The sequence below is a fragment of the Trichoplax adhaerens genome, genomic scaffold, assembly GCF_000150275.1.
Source record: "Trichoplax adhaerens TRIADscaffold_1 genomic scaffold, whole genome shotgun sequence".
NCBI classification, from domain to species: domain Eukaryota; kingdom Metazoa; phylum Placozoa; class Uniplacotomia; order Trichoplacea; family Trichoplacidae; genus Trichoplax; species Trichoplax adhaerens.
Window position 1 is genome coordinate 10206904 of NW_002060943.1, and position 18758 is coordinate 10225661.

Below are 18758 nucleotides of genomic sequence, written 5' to 3' on the forward strand. Positions count from 1 at the left end.
TTTAATAAATTTTATTACAACATTAACCGATTAATTATAGAATCTTACTTGTGGATATATTAATTAACATTAATATCGAAAAATGCACCTATATTGGTGCATTGTTTTAGGAGTGAGGCATACCGTGACGTTTAACAGCTAAACGTAGTAAGTGCTATAAAGTGGTTAAAATATATAGCAAGGATAATTCATTATTTTTTTCTATATAATTACAGTAATTATTAGTAAAAAATTACTTATTTGGATTACATTGTATATATATATACACCAGATTTATATCATAAGAAATATAGTATTCAATATTGTAGCTTGCAGTTATATCCTGTACAAGTATGTGATTAGTTAAAATTTTGAATAAGTCGATGTTGAGAGGGGTAGTTCGCAATTTATATAGTGTTAATACAGCGATCATGGATTCTGTCACGTTGGGTTATTAAATATCCTGTAAATACATATAAATTTTATGGTAGTACGTAAATATATTAACAAAAGGGCGAACTTTTGTGAAATCCTTAATCAAAGGGAGGCAAGGACTCTACTGTACGACGTGATGACATAAGCTATAGTGAGACCAATACCGATTAAAATAACATAAGAAGATTCGATAACAAATCCACCAGTAGAAAATATTCCAGCTATTAATGCACCTAAAGTGAAAATAAGATTATAGACGTTGACAAGATATCAAATATTGTATTTTCCATAACAATTTTAGCTATAATACCAGTAGTATTGAATATTTATTCGATTCAATGCATAAGAACTAGAAAATTGAGATAAATTTAGGTGTAGGGAACGTCTTCAGTGGGGTAGAGGGCTATGTCGCTATATTTTGCTATATGTAGAGATCAAGCAGACTGCATCCACGATCATCCTTTACTGCAATTTGGCTTAGCTGAATATTTTGTGTATATACTATCCTGTATATTGTAAGGTATTTAGGGGACCTTGTAGATCATCAAGTACTTTACACACATACTTATATTGATTACGAAGTAGTGTAAGCGTACAGTTTACGGTATACGCGTATATTTAATAGCCTGATGTTTTTTAGAGTGTATGCTATAACGTATGTAATACTCGTATTAGATAAGGGGAGTTTCTATCAGAACTTACTAAAAATTGCACCACCAGTTAAAGGATAGATTAACGATACCAGCAAGAATATGCACGCCGTATAGGAGCCAATTCGTTGATACCTTAAGGCTCTAAATGCTACTAGAGCAGCTAGTACGTGTATCAGGACACTTGTAACGACACACCAAACGAAGATATTAAACCAGTATGCTAAAAATTTTAAAGAAAAATGCAACATTACTGAAAATTGGATTATTATTTACAGAATTTAATTTGTAGTATGCGCAATTGCACGTGTGTACAGTAATATATTTTACTCATTTAATACTTACTTATTAATATACGTATAATGTCTATGGCATTTACTACCGTGTTTTGCAATCGATAGGATTTTAATACTGAAAGTTCGAAAAAGTATAAAGATCTCCAATACTTACTACTAGTGTTATAAATTATCGAGTTAATGCAGTGCCTACTTTTCTACTTCATGAGTAAAGCCCTACTAAACAGTGTACTGTACTTATTGTACAAGAGCTGTACAATCATAGTCACATTTGTGAATTTATTGAATTATGATTACGATCAGTAAATTCGTAGTTGCTTAAATTAAAAAGGGATCTGGCGACTAATTTTAAATATTAATATAAATTAATAACATACGAGGTAGTTCAATTTTATGCCAGAATGCAAATCTATAATTTAATCACTAATACTACTGCTATAGTAATACCGTCAATACTACACGAGTATACGAGATATAACAATATTTATGAATTATTATATAATTTTACTGTAAATGAATCGCCCCTTTATGCGAGTTAGTGTATTTGTATTCGTGAATAGATTACAATTAATCAAGTTTTATCATTAATAAAAGTAAATGAATAAGAAGGAATGCTGTATTTATGTTTTAGGTTACCGCTAATACATTTTACGGATTTGCGGTGGTATTACTATTACAAGTATAAAAAATGAAAATATCTTTTGCTTTAGTATCAGCAGAACTGATCAAACTTACGAAGAAAGTGTTCAATCAAAAAGGTTCCATTTGGGGACAAGAAAAAGAGCTGCGATTCCGATGCCATTTTTGGCTCATACGTGCATCGCAGTTTTGAAGAGGGGAATCAAAATAATTGCAGGCTTGCTCGAACCATCCTTTGAGTATGACTTGAGGTGTCTTGTACTGTACACTACAGTGTACAGTGTACAATACTGTATACTGTACATTGTACTGTATTGTCACTGTTACAGTTGCGTACAGTACAGTACTGTACTGATAACACTGGTTGGGGTTCGGAACGACACTTGACTCCAATGCTCCAACACTACAGTACTTACGTTACGTATGTACTGTACAGTACAGTACAGTTACAATACTGTATACTGTACTGTACGCTACCATACATTGTACTGTGAACACCACTGAAACGCCTTACTGTATTGTACAGTACTGTACACTGTACAATGTACTGTACACTGTACAGTACACTGCTTTATACTGTATGGTTCATTAACCAGTCTTGGACAGTTGGATTTACGGACTACTGTACTAGAATTTGGGATTCGATTAGTCGACGATTGTAATGTACACTTGTACAGTACAGTACCGTCATTGACTACTAGAAATATGTCTGGTATTCTTCTAGTGGTCTATGAGTCTATGTAGTATCCGGAAAATTTTCTCTCCGTATGAAAGTAGTTTGGCGTTGATGACTTGGTCTTATTCTATTTTACTAAGTGCTGCTTGAAAGCAGTCATTAAATAACGTCATAAATATTTTTGAATTAATAGTAGTGAATAGGAATATAGAATCGGAAGATCTAAGTCATTATTTTTCCACATTTCGGCCTTATTTGGTCTGAAAAAGTCCTTGACTATACTCACTGTTGCTATTGCTGAAGTGTACAGTACTGTATTATTTTAATCTACAGTAGTTAGCTATTAGCTGGCTGTGAAATTGAAGAGGAATTGCCTCAAAGTAAAGTAGAAATCGACCATTACGATCGTGGAGGTGATTTCTTTTATCGCTGTGATTCGGATTCGGATAGTATGTTAGTAGTATAGTTAGTATCAGTGCTCCCATACAACCCAATTGTTGATTAATTAACGACTACAAGAAGAGGAGCTTCTCCTACTGTACTGTATTACCGGTAACAAGGATGCAAAATGCAGCCACACTAAATAATGCTACAGTATGAATGTAGGAGTACTTACAGCTTGTTCTTTTAAGTCGTCCATCTCTATCAGCATACACTGTACAGTACAGTATTAACAGTAGGTGTGCTTTAATTAATGATGTACCATTGTTGATTTACGACTACAAGAAGAGGAGCTTTTCCTACTGTAGTGCATTACCGGTAACAAGGATGCAAAATACAGCCACACTAAATAATGCTACAGTATGAATGTAGGAGTACGTACTGTCCTGTACAGTATATTACGTTTTTATTGATTAATTATTTACATTCACTTTTCAAGGCTCCCAGCATGTAGCTAAAGAAAAATTCTGAACGTGTCTTGTTATTATGCAAGTAACATCAAGAGGTATAAAAACTAAAGTATCAGTGGACTTTCAATGTTAATTGTATCGTTCGGTTCTGTATAAGGCTATTGTATTCGACGGCAAATTCGTCAATTGAATCGTTTATTTATTTTATTCCTATGGTATTAATAATTTTTTCTTTATTGTATGAACAGCGCTAGTACCCTAGGTATCTTAAGTATGCATAATAGTACTAATAGCGGTCAGTGCTTTCTACTTTTCTCAATTAGTGATCATCGCGTACTGCTGTAAGGCTCGATCTACATCGCTAAATTCAATGCTATATAAAAAAATATAAAAATTGTAGATTTCAGTTGTGACTGTACATTGCAGTTCTATGCAAACTTGTTGTCATTAATTAACCTCTGTTATTACTTTACAGCCAATTACCACTGTGATCAGAAGTAACAATTTTTAGCAAAGAACCAATATGGCGACAATCTCTTCAACAGTAAGTAAAATACTCAACTAACTTTACACGTTTGCCACAAATAGTGACTACAGCCACTATCATTTTAGATATGTTAAAATTGTAATCACGCGAATGTAGTAGTAGCGATAATTAACACATGGCAAACACCAATTTTCAATGATTAACATCTACTTAACTACGAGTCATTTTATTAACTACTTAATATATTTATTATTTAATTGAATTGTGTGATGAATTACATCAGATCCGGATTTAATTTTATTCCATTTCCGTTCTACATGATTATGATTGATAAAGTAAAAAGGCATATTAGTAAACACTTGGTAAAAAGTTCTGAGATTAAAATTGCAATGCTAGTGATTGATATTATATGCCGATAGTTGTAAGCACTAGTGTGGAACCTCCCTGGATTCGAGAGGTCCACAGCACTAGGTACAGCAATAGAGCGCAAATTTGTTGATTGAGTAATGATTAAAATTATATTGTATAATTTATAGATAATATTCGAAATGTAGTCAATGACGGAGGGTAGCGGTATAGGGGGGTACGTTAAGATTTCTTCACTATATTTTACGGCTAGTATACTATAGAGAATTTTGGGTGCGTAGCTTATAAAGCAGTGTTTTTGGAGGTTCTCCAGATTTTGTGAATCACTACAATTACAAAAAGAAGGAACAGTAAAGTATACAGGATAACCCTTTTCAAATTATGGCTAAATTAGCAAAATGCCGTCGGAGAACTTTATATAATCATTAGGCAGCTACTGCATAATCATAAACTGTTGAATACGAACGATGTTTTACTCCTGCAATGTTACTTAATTGATACTTAGTCTTATTAGCAATGTGCACCGGTCTGCAGAACTCATCGTTAGATACCCATGCTTTCAAAACATCATCGAATCACAAAGTTATAAAACCACTCATCAATTATTTCATTTTATTATTGATTATTTTTTCGTCAGACTAATTTAAACTGAGATCTATTACTGTACTGTAGTTCACTATTAAGTCCGCTTAAAGATCTAAATTGCTGTTACCCAAATCAAATCTTGATTTGATTGTAATCTGTTGCTAAATCGCTTTCAATTAAAAGATTAGCACACTCTATAATGTAATTACTTTATGTAAAAAATATCAGGATCAGCTTTACAGAACTAGATTGTTTATTAATTAATGCAATTTTATTACATCACTAGTGGAGTGTCCTTCATATGTTTTTTGTTAATACGGCAGTAAGTAAATGTGCAGTACTGTTGATCGTTAAAATACTCTGATAATTATACTAGTAAATATATATGATTACTGTTAGCTATCAGTCGGTTAGATTTTTCAATGAATGTAAAAAGTATGATGCTGTAGATGTCTGGTTCTATTAAGCAATTATTTACATAGTAAACTGAACGATTATTGTGTAATTGTGCGTAATTAATTTTATTCCAGAGCAATCTTCGAGCTATTGCACTCTATGATAATGTTGCTGAATCTCCTGATGAGTTAGAATTTACAAAAGGTGATACAGTAGAAGTTATCGAACGCAATCTTCCAAAATTAGATGGATGGTGGTTATGCCAGCGCAGAGGTAGAACTGGAATTGCTCCTGCCAATCGTTTGCAACTTGTAACTAATAGAGTTATAAATCGGAAAATAAGTAGTTCAGCCGAGAGTAAGCTTGGTATTACACGATCTACGACTAAAAATAGCACTATGGCTGAAAAAACAGGTCAGAATTTTATATGTAAAGAGATAAAGTTATGATAAGCATTACATTAAGATGCGTTATCAGTTAATCAAATCCGCTATTGTTTACAAACCATAATCCATTTACAGGTGCTGATCGAAAACATTCAGTTCTCGATGGTGATCATCAGCAACATACCAGGCTTAATGCATCTTTTCATTCAGCGAATGATTATGATTATATCTCTGATGATTACAATAAGAGTGCTAATAAAGATAACCAAAAGATGAAGAGTATTGATTTGCCTGATTACGATGTTCCAGTTAGCAACGCTAATTCTTATTATCGTAAAGATAGTAAGAATGGATCCAGTAATACTGTGAATAGTAACTGCGCCCAGTCTCGAGATTTTGCAGATTATGATGAAATCGAAGAACGGATTGACTACGATATACCAGAGTCAGTGAAGGACATCAAACAGCCTGATTACGATGTACCTACGCTTGCAGACCATAGAGAGGATCACAAATCCGTTGAAGTGTCCGAGCAGCCTTCCTATGATATTCCTGTCTCTTATAGTGAGGATGCTCGTAAGGGTATCGCAACAGGTCTATACCATAACAAGAATGATGTAGGCCATAGTGAATTCCAATATGGCTACTCTGATATGGACAATAATCAAGATTATGATATTCCTGAAGCTAGGTGTGGATCTCAGCTGCATGAAATTAATATTAAGACAATGGATAAATCAATTAATCAGCCAGACTACGACACTCCGGACAGTCATGAAAGCGTTTTAGTTACAGATTCTAAAGATTGCAAAAGCGATGAAGTTGGAAATGCACAAATATTCCATCAAAAAGATTATGATATTTCTAGTCGGGATAGGTATGTGAGTGAAACTGTGTGTATGATACAGTAAAGAATACGAATTAAAATAAGATTAATTCTGTTAAATGAAATTTTTATTGCGACTTTATATAGCTTAAATCAGTGTTCCCAAGCCCCAAAGGAGGAGAATAAAGTATTTCAATCTAAATCCGCCCTTGCCGTAGCTGCTGGTCCATCGTCAAAATTCAGAAATGAGCAACAAAGTGAATTACCCGTTGATACGATGATGACTTTTAAAGCTGAAAATTACAAATACTCGGCAATTTATGCGCGGTCGGAAGACTTCAGTACCAAAATATCAAAATGGAAGCAGCGTAGTAGCTCTTTCAAAGGAATTGATTTAAATATTTTAGTTGGATTGACCTATATCGATCATTTACAAAGGGAAATTTTCGATTGCTCAAAAAATTTAACAGGACATAAAAAATTAGGATGGCATACAGTATCTTCTCTGAAATCGACAATGAGAAGTATAAGAATTCACCTGAAAAAGCTGTATATGTATATTGTTGATTTTGTGGACGTCGGCAAGCGATCCTTAGTCAATTGTTATTACTCAAGTGATGAAGGTAAAGAAGTAGCTCGTGTACTCAAAGAAGGTCTTCACCAACTGGTTGAAATTAGAAATACTATAAGTGAATCTTACAAGGAGTTAGATAGCATTAATTGGAAGATTGAATATATTTCTTCACAATATTCCGGGACTTTAGATAGGGTCATGCTAGTTACCAGTCAGATGCCCAAATTATGCAATGATTTTTTTTTATTAGTATTAAAAAATGCAGATATAATATTCGACAAAAATATTAGCGTCGGCTCGGAAAATTTTGTTGGTATTGAAGATCCTAAATTGGATTGTGATACGTACACTGATACAATCTTACAGAAGGTAATTTCAGATACCGTTAGTGAAAGAACTAGTGCGGTGAAAGAGAGCGAGAGTTTAGGTAAGCCTAGTTACAAGGTTGATCCCAATTTAGGTCAATCCTCAGCTAAAGAATCCATAACAACTTTTGTCGAGAAGAATTCGCCGAAACATACAGAAAGCAATATAGAAGAGAATACATCAGATAAGACCACCGAAGATCCTGAATTAATTACGATGATTTTCGATCAGCACGCATCAGAATTTCAGCAAAAATTTCAGAGTCTTGGCGAAGAATTTAAAATTTTAGTGAAGTGCATTAGAGAACAAGAAGGAGTTAATGTAATATTGGAAGAAAGTAAGAAGATTATCGTTGGTGCTCATTCGCTGATTTTCGTAGCTGATTTTTGTAATGATCGCATACCTGATTGCGATGTGAAGCAGGAATTACAAAATCGCATTACAAAGTTAGTAGACGCAATTACTACATTTGCCTCAGCTGCTAAGAAGGCATCTGAAAATTACCCATCTAAAGATTCGTTACAAGGAATCGTCAGAGCTAGTAAAGATTTGTCAGCGATATCTAAGGAGCTAGTTATATATGCAACTAGTCTTAAAACGAAATAACTACTGACGCAGAGGTTGACGCGGACTAAAGATGCCGGTTCAACTGAAAAGTTCCAAATATGTTTTGTTGATATGATAAATACCCGTAAACTTTTGTTAAAGCTATAAAAGTTTATATACCATACATAAGCGGTTTTACTAGCAGATTGACTTAATTGTTGTAAATTATTAAAAATTGAATGGCCAAAAATTTTCAATTTCGTACAATTTTGTGGTTAGAATACTAATGTAAGCTGTAAATGGCTAATTGAAATCACCATTTTATTTGAGTAACTAAATTGTATCTGTTAATTAGTATTGGCATCGTTAAATGATGCTAACGTCAGAACTTACATAATGAGTTTCTATTTATTTTTAATAAACGTGAAAGTAACGTGTAATTCAAATACTCTTCAGGTTTTTCTCATATTTTTTGATGCCATATAGATACTCGATGAAACTATAAGTTTTTTGATTACGATTTGTGTTTATAGTTAAATTTTATAAAAATTGTAATTAGTGATGTAATGATTAATAAATCGTACGTAACGATCCAATCGTCTTCGTAGCCGTAGGCATATATATATATGATTAGACTAGCTGAATTATCTAAGAAATTTTAACAAAATGTTGCTTAATAGCCTATTCTTAAAATATGACATTTTAATAAATATCGATGGTATGTATATGTATATATAATGTATGGGTACTAGCATATAGGATATTTTACATTTTGCATTAAAAACTTTTCTACTATAATCTACAGATATCAGGTAAGACACTATATTATTGAACTATTTTTGAAGCGATAATTGTTTAATTTTGGAGACTGCATATAATATATCAACTTATCGTATGCCAAAGTACTTTGAAATTTGAGCGTCAGCTCAGCTAATGAAGGCGCTAATTTGGTCTTAAATTAAAGGATTACTGTATTGGTTCGTATTAGATATTTTATCTTTCTCACTAAATTTGAATTTGATATAGATAGTTTTGCATTGTCTGCTTTGCACCATGTAATAGAGACTCCATAATATCAGTAGTAAGCCATTAAGTATGTTGTAGCACAATACAATATGTTGTACATTTCAAGTGCAAATTACAGTCTAACAAATTATAAATTCTGATGTTATTCGTTCAAATGTACAGTATAAGAAGATTAAGTACGAAGACGGCATTCTATTGTGTACACAGTACACGAATATAGCGACTACAGTATAACGTAACTACTGTATTAACGAACATAGCACATCAATTTTACGGGAGTATCATAAATAAAATTTGATTTACAGATTTAGAATAAAAGTGTTTTCTAAGTTTTTAGTATAGAAAGATTTTGTAATGCGAAAAAGTACACGAGTTTTACAATAATTTTGGCGAGAATAAAAAATACCATTTAAACAAATATGCCAAACAATGAATAGCAATACATTTATGTATGATATAGGTGCATCACAGGCTCATTTGCACTGGGATATCTGGCAATCTGCCTATAAACTTAAGAATTTAATTGTTGTTACAAAGGAATAAGCCTGCATGATATTTTATATAAAAAAATAGAATGCTGATCGTTTATAGCCTCCTGTAAACGAAGGGTTACTACAGAGTTGATAGCCAGTGTTAAGGGTGTAAATTATTCTTTGTTGATGGTATGTCGTAGCAATTACAGCAGTGTCGACCATTAATACCGTAAGTGCTGTATAGAACCGAAATAGCCAAAGGAAAAGCGATTTACATGGCTAAATTATATTATTTGTATTCAAGCCTGATATCATTGCCATATTAGCAAGGTCCATTTGATTAGAAGTAGAATTAAAATATTATAATTATGAGAGGTATGGCTCCTGAAGCATACTTGTCAGATCTGAAAGGTATCTTGCCGTTAATACAGTACATTACATCTTAAGTTAGTGGTTGCTTGCAGTGGCAGTTTAAAATTTTATTAGACAAATAATGATGTGCCTGGGTAACATCTACGTATATTTTTTACGGATGGCATACGACTGTATGATATATGTATATGTGATTACAATTCATGATGTAATATCAATATCTATCAATACACGGACATGCAGAGTGGTCTATTCACACTCATATTAGCATTTGGATATAATCTTTCATCGTTTTTTTACTTGATCTTTGACTTTGGGTCCTTCAAACAATAACTCTCGTATGAACTGAAATCGCTGTAGAAAGAACTTCCATACAATGTACCAACCTACAGGAAATGATAACAATATCAGATGAATAGTTTAAGTACTTGATATCTTTAAGCAATCTGTACTGTACGAGTAGTGTATACTTTGCACTACAGTATTAATTATTGAATAAACTCCCAGATCCTCCTATTTATCATTCTATTGCCAATAAAATTGTCTTAATTAACAGTAACGGCTTCAATCTTAGTAGTAACTTAAAATTCAAATTTCGGAGCATTCAGGAATGGTCTGGAATATAATATTACTTAAAGAGCAATCAGCAATCACTTGCTTAAAAAGATACTACAGTAACTTTCGTCTTGCAGAAGAGCTATGCGTAAATGAATAAGTAATAACAGAAACATGTTTACAGAATCAACGACCTCGACCTGGAACGACATTCGAGTTAGCTATCAGAGATATGATATGGACAGTATATGACAAGCACACGGATATCGCATATCGCTTAAGTAACTCTATTGTATACTGTAGTGTGCCATGGAGTATTCAATGTTGCATTTTCAATTGTAGCAATAGCAAATTTAAATTGACATTTCATAAAATTGCAAAGTGTAAGATGCAATGAAGACAGTAACTACACTGTAATGTCCAGAGCATCAAAGCGTAGCTTGATAATCGACCTTTTCTGTTAAAGGTCCGTAAGTAACTGAAAGTTAGTTGTATCATAGTATCGATTTGATTAATACAATCCCGTTTTGGTCTCTCCGTCCGATGATCTAAACTTCACTATCATCCTGACAAGGATAAGGATGACCAATACATATCGAATAGTTTAGAAACAAGTACTAGTTAAATGGTACCATTTACATTACAGTACCAGCTTAGCTATCAGCGAATAAAATTTTTAGGTAATCTGTATGTTGTACGTACACACAAATACAACCAGGAATACCATCAACAGTGATATTATAATCGTAAAGGCAGCAATAAAGATATCTGTGATAGCCATAAGTCGAGTTAACTTGAACTTTGAAGGTATAATATAGTACTTTTAGTTCACTGTCAGTTTATTCATTGGAAGTCTTCAGTTTTGATCGAGGTCCACGTACTCCATGATCGGTTTGATGGATTCGACGCTCCACTTACACTATAGTTTACAACACTCGACTGCTGCACAATATTGCCATAGCAGCTTACAGTATAACATTTGAATATAATTTAACAGCTTTTGTATGAGCTCTGAAATACCCGATTTCAGTCCAGTACTGTACTGTACTCAACCGACATGGCTGTACTGTATACTGTACTGTACATGCTATACAGTGACAGAGTTACACTACATTTAAAAAGGTGTTCTACTGAACGGCGCAGTTCAAGTGGAGATCATAGAGTTATACACGGACAGTGCTTACATTTGTGATCAACTTGAAAGTTTTACTACTAAGTGTTAACATTCTGAACGTGAAATGAGCCACCTAATCGACGATTTATCTTCTGAAGACGATGAAGATTACGTACCGTCAGGTAAAAATGGCAGTACAATCTATTGTAGGTATAGTAACATGCATTTACAAATTGACTACGAAGAGTGCATTACTGATTTATGAACATTTCTGTGTACAGGGAAAAGTCAAACTTGACTGGGAAGGTTTTAAGAGTAAAGAAGGCATTGAAGATGAGCTGAAGTATCATAATAAGGATGGGTTAGTAAATGAGATTAGAATCTGTTAAAATGGATAATTAAATTTAGTAATGTCTTGTTCTATGACTAAAACATATATAGAAATAGCATAGTTAAAATAGTGATAGTTTCTGTACTTAAGCTATCATGACCTCTTGTGTCAATTATTATATAGCTTATGGAAATCTTTAAGTAGAATATTAAATTCAGAAAAGTATTATAATTGTAATAATTCCCTTAGATTGCTTTAAAGATTATCTTGTTTCAGTAATGTAATAGACTCGTAGCTTGGCATAATGCGGCTATATTTAAGCTACTAACTTTATCCTATTTTATATCTAGATACTTGGAACGTCAGGATTTTCTACAGAAGGTTAATGAAAAGCAGTTCGAAATTGAGAAAAGCTTGCGCTTTAGTTCTAAAAAATAGTGATTCCATGTAACATTTTACAATTATCATCCAGAAGGCATGTTACCGTTAGGCTCACTTACTGAGTGAATACCAATTACTGTATACCCACTCTGAAAAGATGTATTGAAATTTAGTATAATATCATACAAATAGATTTTATTTATGAAATGAGCTATTTCGTCGGATTAAATATCTTTACATCAGTTACATTGTACAGTTTAACATTCACTTTAACATTTTGTAATTGTACAATAGCAAATATTTATGTAGATATTAAAGTATAGATTGTGTGCAACTATTATGTACCTGCAATGCGTATTCGTTAGGAGTCATGTAGATATGATTTTAGTAAATGCCAATTCAGATATGCTAATATACACTAGTCTGAACTCTTGATGTATCATGAACGCTGCAGCTAAATTTGGAACTGGTTTATCGTTAAATTATGCAGTTGTACAGTATTTCAGTTATTGATGAAATACTTCCCATGTACAGTATGATCACGCATATACATGGGATAGTAGATTAATGCTTTAATTCAATGTTGGCATGAGTGGCTTTGCATTATATGAGCATGTACATACATACGAATATTACTGTACAATGGTAGCCTTTTGCATATGATTTTGATGTTGTAGCCTTCTTGGTCACTATGAACTATACTCAGTACTGTACTGTGTACGCCGATCAAAATCACTACTACAGTACTGTATCAGTATCATACTGTACAGTACAGTACATACCGTACGGTACGCGTTCTGTACTGTACAGTATTTCGGAAGGCAGCATTGATAAGCTTGTGCAGGAGTGCTGCTGACACAATAGTAGTCGTTGGATTACTTTACCCAAAATGGCATTGCTAGAACCCAATAGAAACTTAATCAACCGTAATTTTGAGGGATACAAGTTATCTCCTGATGAACCGTTGGTGCTCAAATTGAAACTTGAAGTAAACGTTAGAGCACTAGCTGCTTCTAGCAGTCAGATAAGCTTTGAGGAAGTGAGGCTTTATTCGACATGTAATCATTTAATGATGGATTGTTGGTATAGCGATCCAGGTATAGATCACCTGTATTTTATAAATGAATCTTGGGAGGTAGCGCATATAGAATTCGATAGTAAGGTAAGTTGTTAGGGTAAAAAGTGAATATGGTGCTTTGCTACTACAGCTACTACTACACTTTACGCTTGAATTTTTTTGAGTCGCGTATAGTATACGCGCATTCATATCGTGAATTATCCGTGTAGAGTAGCAGCTATTAATGCTGTATTTAGATCTATTTTTAAATACATAGAAGTTCCAATTTTGATTGTATTAGTTTCTTTAACTAGCGCTTCATTACCAATCAGTCGTCAATGACAACCGTCGAAAGTGCTATGTTGTCATATCCCTGTAGGGGTAAATTCTGGGGCTTTATTTCATTCTTGTGATTATGATTTCGAACTTATCCTAGGATGGAACGAGCTTTATCGAATGTCCGTTTCAAGTCCCGCTTAATGCTGTTGCTGCTACGGATAGGCATAATTTATCGATGCAGTTCCCTTCTAAAAAGCATGCACTAATATCTGATGGTGTGGATAAAATTTATTTATTAGATCGTCATGTGAAGAAATGGAAAATTCTAGGCATTATTAATTATGAGAGACCATGCACATTATTGCATGCTGTTTGTGATGACAAGCAAGATAAATGCCAATGCTATTTAATAGAATTCAAACGTCAAGATTTCAAAATAGAGCCTACGTCAAAGTGGATTGAGATTACAATACCTACAAATCATCAAGATTCATGTAACTATAACATAGTACTGCAAATCAGAGGTCAATGTGTTCCCCTGTTTGGTGGCATCTGTCCTATCAGTAGAAAACTGATTTTAATTCATGAGAAAGAGTTAATCATTGAACGTTGTGAAATTTCTGATGCTGATGATAAAATGGAAGAGTCGGCTAGCTATGAAAAAAGCAACTCAATGCTGAATGAAAATTTACTCCCGGAATACATATGGACTCAGAGCGCAGATACAGTTGTGGTTAACTTTGTAACTCCATATAACATAAAACCAACTGATGTAGTATTTTCATTGACAACTAAGGAGATTTTATTAGGATTAGTTGATGGTCTAATATTTTTGAAGGGAGAGCTACATGATAAGGTTGACGTCGATGGATGTACTTGGATCTTACAAGACAATGGTGCTGGGTAAAGTACAGTATAGTACGATAGTTGTTTACTGTATCATGCTGATGCTTCTGAAGATCGATTAACAATTAACAGTGTTATGATAATTTTTAGCATCCAGCTGACGTTGGAAAAACATCAGCCTTTTCATGTTTGGTCAACTGTAGTTGAAGAATGTACAAGAGGGAAACAGGCGATAGGCGAAGTAGATGAAATTCACCAGCGCCTGGCTCATCTGACTTCAGACCAATGGGTAAGATAACAGTTTATTACAAGAAATTTGTCATATACGAATATACGTAAATTATGCTCGGTATATTAAACTATAAAACTATATATTATGAACAGCTTTTAGTGTTATAGTTAAATTTAAAAATTATGTACACCGGCTATTTTTTATTCATATACACTCTTCAAAGAATCCTCAACCCAACACTGCAGAAAACAGAATCTTTCAACTTGATAGATCCGAAGACTGTGATGAACTATCTCAAGACAATACTACGCTTTCTGTTGCTTCTCCAACATCGAAGTCTTTTGATAAGCAGGTAGGGAATTACTGTAGCTATTTTTTATTGACTACATTTTTCTTCGCAATCTAAATTATTGTTGTACGGACTACACGATTTACTCTTAAGATTGCGTTAGGCTGCAATCAGTGGCTGTTTAATGCTCCAATATTGCCATATGCAAATATGATGCCTGCTTTCTGCTTAAGACATGATACAGACGCATTTCTGTGGCAGTTTCAAGCAAATCCTGATATTTCTTTCACTCATACGTCTACGTTCGATGCCTTTGGGTACGTAATATTTAGAGAATGTTCATCATTGCACGTAAATCAATAAGAATAAACATTATTAATAGATATCCTTTAACAAACCTAGGTATGTGCAAGCTTCTAAACGTGATCGTAAATTTATATCATGCTCTCCATCATCGAGATTTGTTGTCATATGTGATTACGCTCGAAACGTTTACATCTACATGAAATCTACTTCGGAAGATCAGCCACTAGGAAAACACTCCTTTCAGCGTATTGTCGCCTTGGATAGCGAAAAGATTATGGGATTGGTAGCGTCTCATAACTTTATCTATGTTTTAAGCAATTGTGGGATATATTGCATAAAGGTCTAAATGTAGCAATATTTGTTCACAAGTTAAGAACATTTACAGAGAAAAATACTTTCTATTCTGTTGATATATATGCAAATATAAGAATTATGGATATTCCTGATATCAGCACGTAGACATTTGTACAGTATATTGGAATTGATGATCAATGTAGTTGAGTTATTAGGACTATCCTCAATCATTGTGATTGTCATAAGTTTATCGATAATTATGTGATATATTTTTCTATCCTGTTTATATACTGAAAGTGTTTACAGCGCATTCTAAATTAACATCGCTATGCAGATTTCCTATTTACTATCAATCTCATTAAATCATTCATTGTAAGACTATTTAGCAGTCGCATTGTGATTATCATCGGATACAAACGTAATACAGTAAATCTGTACCAAATTTCGATCACTTTATTTGAGTTTTACAGTACCCATTACCCAAAAATATTCGTATAAACAGTATGCATACATAGCTGAGGATTTTCGAACAAATGCTCTGGGCGCTTACGTAAATATAAGTGATAGAGTAATCTAGTAATATAGTATAATCAATAAGAATTTCATTACGAAGAGAAAGATTTTTCATGTTACTGTTACTTTTTCCGCTTTCCTTTCTTGACTACTTCATTCGGATTTTTTCTTCGAGATTTCTGGTGCCCTGCACCTTGAAATTGTAGTTTCGCCGCGCGACTATGAACATCATTAATCAGAAAGGGAGAAGATCTGGCGATATAATCAGGATCGAATACATTCAATTTCTTTCGTTGTGATAGTGGTTTTTGTAAACGGTTAGTACCCTGATCTTCACTTAATATTGGATTATTACTAAAGCGGCCACCTTTCGGTAATGGTAGTGGATACTATACAATCGTACAAGATAATACATAACCAGTTAATTTATATTTGTTAAAGGTTACAGCAGTGAACTACGGCTTGAGTTAGTCACCTTCATCCCCCTAGTGTTGATGCGTTTATTTTTGACCAAAAAGTATTGTCTATTTCCTTTATCATCGGTGTTGACAGTCACTTTCAACAGGGTTTTATTTCCACAAGATGGGCAATATTGCTTGCTGGTATCATTGGTAATTCTTAAAGGATGGAAAATAATCCGTTACGTAATTCTTGCTTTAATAAGCTAAGTATGCATGTTGATAAAATAGTAAAAAAATGTAGATGTAAATAACCTTAGACATGAATGACATCGTAAAGCATAGCTTCTCAGATGACGGATTAGGTAACCATCAACGGATACGATAGGTATACCCATTTGAATTAGGACATTCTAAATAAGATTGATATTATAGTTAAACCCTAATTTCTGCTATAATTCTAGTAGTACATACAGTAATTTTACAGTTATAATATAAATTGTGCTACTATATCGGTACAAACCTGCATAGCAAAGTCTGTAGTTATACAAGCAACTTTGACGGGTAATTCAAGAGAGGTTTCTTCACGGTCTGAACTGCCATTTAACTGTTTAATATTACTTGGAGTAATCCATCCTTCATCATCGGTATCAGAACTTGCTTCATTTCCGCTAGTGTTAACATCGTCTATTGAAGAATCACTCTCTTGTAATATTAACTTTTCTGAAACATTAGCTTTAATTTTATCTTTTTCACACTCAAAGGAGTCCGATTCTATTTTGAGTTCTTCATTAGTATTAACCGGTTTGCTGGAATCACTGTGATCATTACTTATAAGGCTGGTTTTATTGGTAGCAACAATATTAGCAGGTGTTCCCTATATCAATGAATATATTATAATATTATAGCACTATCTTCAGAGTAATAAAGATTTTTAGATAATTTCAGCATCGCGGTATTAGATAATATCATAAGCTATAAAGAATTTAATTTAATCTATTTAACATTTTTACTGCAATAGATGATAGTAATTCTTTTTGAATTTCGGAGGAAATCCATTTGGCTAGGATATTAATAAGCAGTAATAATAATAAATTAATTCTTAATGTTGGTTATTAGTTACGAGTCACCTTAGTGCCATTATAAAATCCCGCAAGGTCAGTTTTACTGTTTTCATTTAGATAAGAGGGCTTAGCTATTAATTTAGCAGGTTTACTTGCTATGATGTCTTTACCACCGCGTTCGGTGTATAATTGATACGTTAATGCCATGACACGGATATCTACAGCTGATAAGCTTGAAAAATCACCCGTCTTTTTCGCATATCTGCTCACTATAATATCATTAATGTGATAGGTTAATATTTCAATAAATATTTAACATTAACATTGTTATCGATGCAGAACGATTTAATAGTAGCATTACGTTAATGACGCCATAGGTATTGTATAATATTGCAAGCGTACAGTACACAGCGAACGTAAAATGTAATCCAATAGAAATAGTAAATTTTAGTGTCATTGATGCCAATTTAGATCGTCATTACACATCCATTACTTTGGTTTTACAGGTCTACGTGGACTTTAAAACGCGTATACAGATTTCCATATTAGTTAATTTATAAAAATGATACGATTCACAAATCATCTACACCAGCACATACCATGCAACATTGTTTAGTGTTGATCATTGATACCTAGTGTAGTTATTATGAAGTTTTTAAGTGCTTAACTTCGGTTTTATCTACCGTACTGCACGTGTAGGTAATGTCAATCACTATATCAGAGATGAGGCAAGCACAGCACTGCAATGTACCTATCTTTACAAACAAATCGATTAAGTGTGATACTACTTAATCCATAAACAGCAGAGCTACGACAGTGTATTATACTCGATAGTTAGTGTGTTGGTGGATAATATTAGATCCTTTAATTAATGCAAACTCAATACTGAAGTCAAGATTACCCGCAAGAACACTTTCTGCTTTTGGTTCCCTAAATTTGATTTCGTAAGGTAACACATTTAATTTCTCCCTTGTCACTTTATCGCGTATTTCGCCAATGACATCGGTCAGGGTATAAATTTCCTTTCCAATTTTGTCTAAACGATCACATTTGATAAAAGCTCCAGTGTCGCAGATGATACACTCCAGTAATTCTTCTAACTTCGAGGTCATGCTTTCGAGTTTCGATTTAATAAAGTAAAGTTCAATTTGATCTTAGTACACAGAGAGG

General features: G+C 33.4%; 4 protein-coding genes across 4 annotated transcripts; 2 read left to right on the top strand and 2 right to left on the bottom strand.

The window, feature by feature from the left end:
- Positions 1–516: 516 nt before the first annotated feature.
- TRIADDRAFT_52499 (uncharacterized protein) lies at positions 517–2162 on the bottom strand (the record flags this gene model as incomplete). Its single annotated transcript, XM_002108934.1, has 3 exons — positions 517–647; positions 1117–1287; positions 2096–2162. 3 exons carry the CDS (start codon positions 2160–2162, stop codon positions 517–519), a joined length of 369 nt encoding a protein of 122 aa, XP_002108970.1.
- A 1887-nt stretch (positions 2163–4049) lies between these two features.
- TRIADDRAFT_52500 (uncharacterized protein) lies at positions 4050–8118 on the top strand (the record flags this gene model as incomplete). The annotated part of the gene is made up of 5 exons (XM_002108193.1): positions 4050–4070; positions 5251–5286; positions 5495–5774; positions 5882–6623; positions 6720–8118. 5 exons carry the CDS (start codon positions 4050–4052, stop codon positions 8116–8118), a joined length of 2478 nt encoding a protein of 825 aa, XP_002108229.1.
- Positions 8119–13199: 5081 nt separating this feature from the next.
- TRIADDRAFT_52501 (uncharacterized protein) lies at positions 13200–15665 on the top strand (the record flags this gene model as incomplete). The annotated part of the gene is made up of 6 exons (XM_002108194.1): positions 13200–13472; positions 13804–14549; positions 14643–14781; positions 14948–15076; positions 15167–15330; positions 15416–15665. The coding sequence occupies 6 exons, from the start codon at positions 13200–13202 to the stop codon at positions 15663–15665; spliced, it is 1701 nt and encodes a 566-aa protein (XP_002108230.1).
- A 589-nt stretch (positions 15666–16254) lies between these two features.
- On the bottom strand, positions 16255–18700 carry TRIADDRAFT_4055 (uncharacterized protein; the record flags this gene model as incomplete). Its single annotated transcript, XM_002108935.1, has 6 exons — positions 16255–16515; positions 16602–16743; positions 16840–16937; positions 17048–17310; positions 17693–17857; positions 18490–18700. Coding segments are annotated over 6 exons (1140 nt in total), but the record flags the coding sequence as incomplete, so codon positions are not given.
- Between the last annotated feature and the right edge of the window lie 58 nt (positions 18701–18758).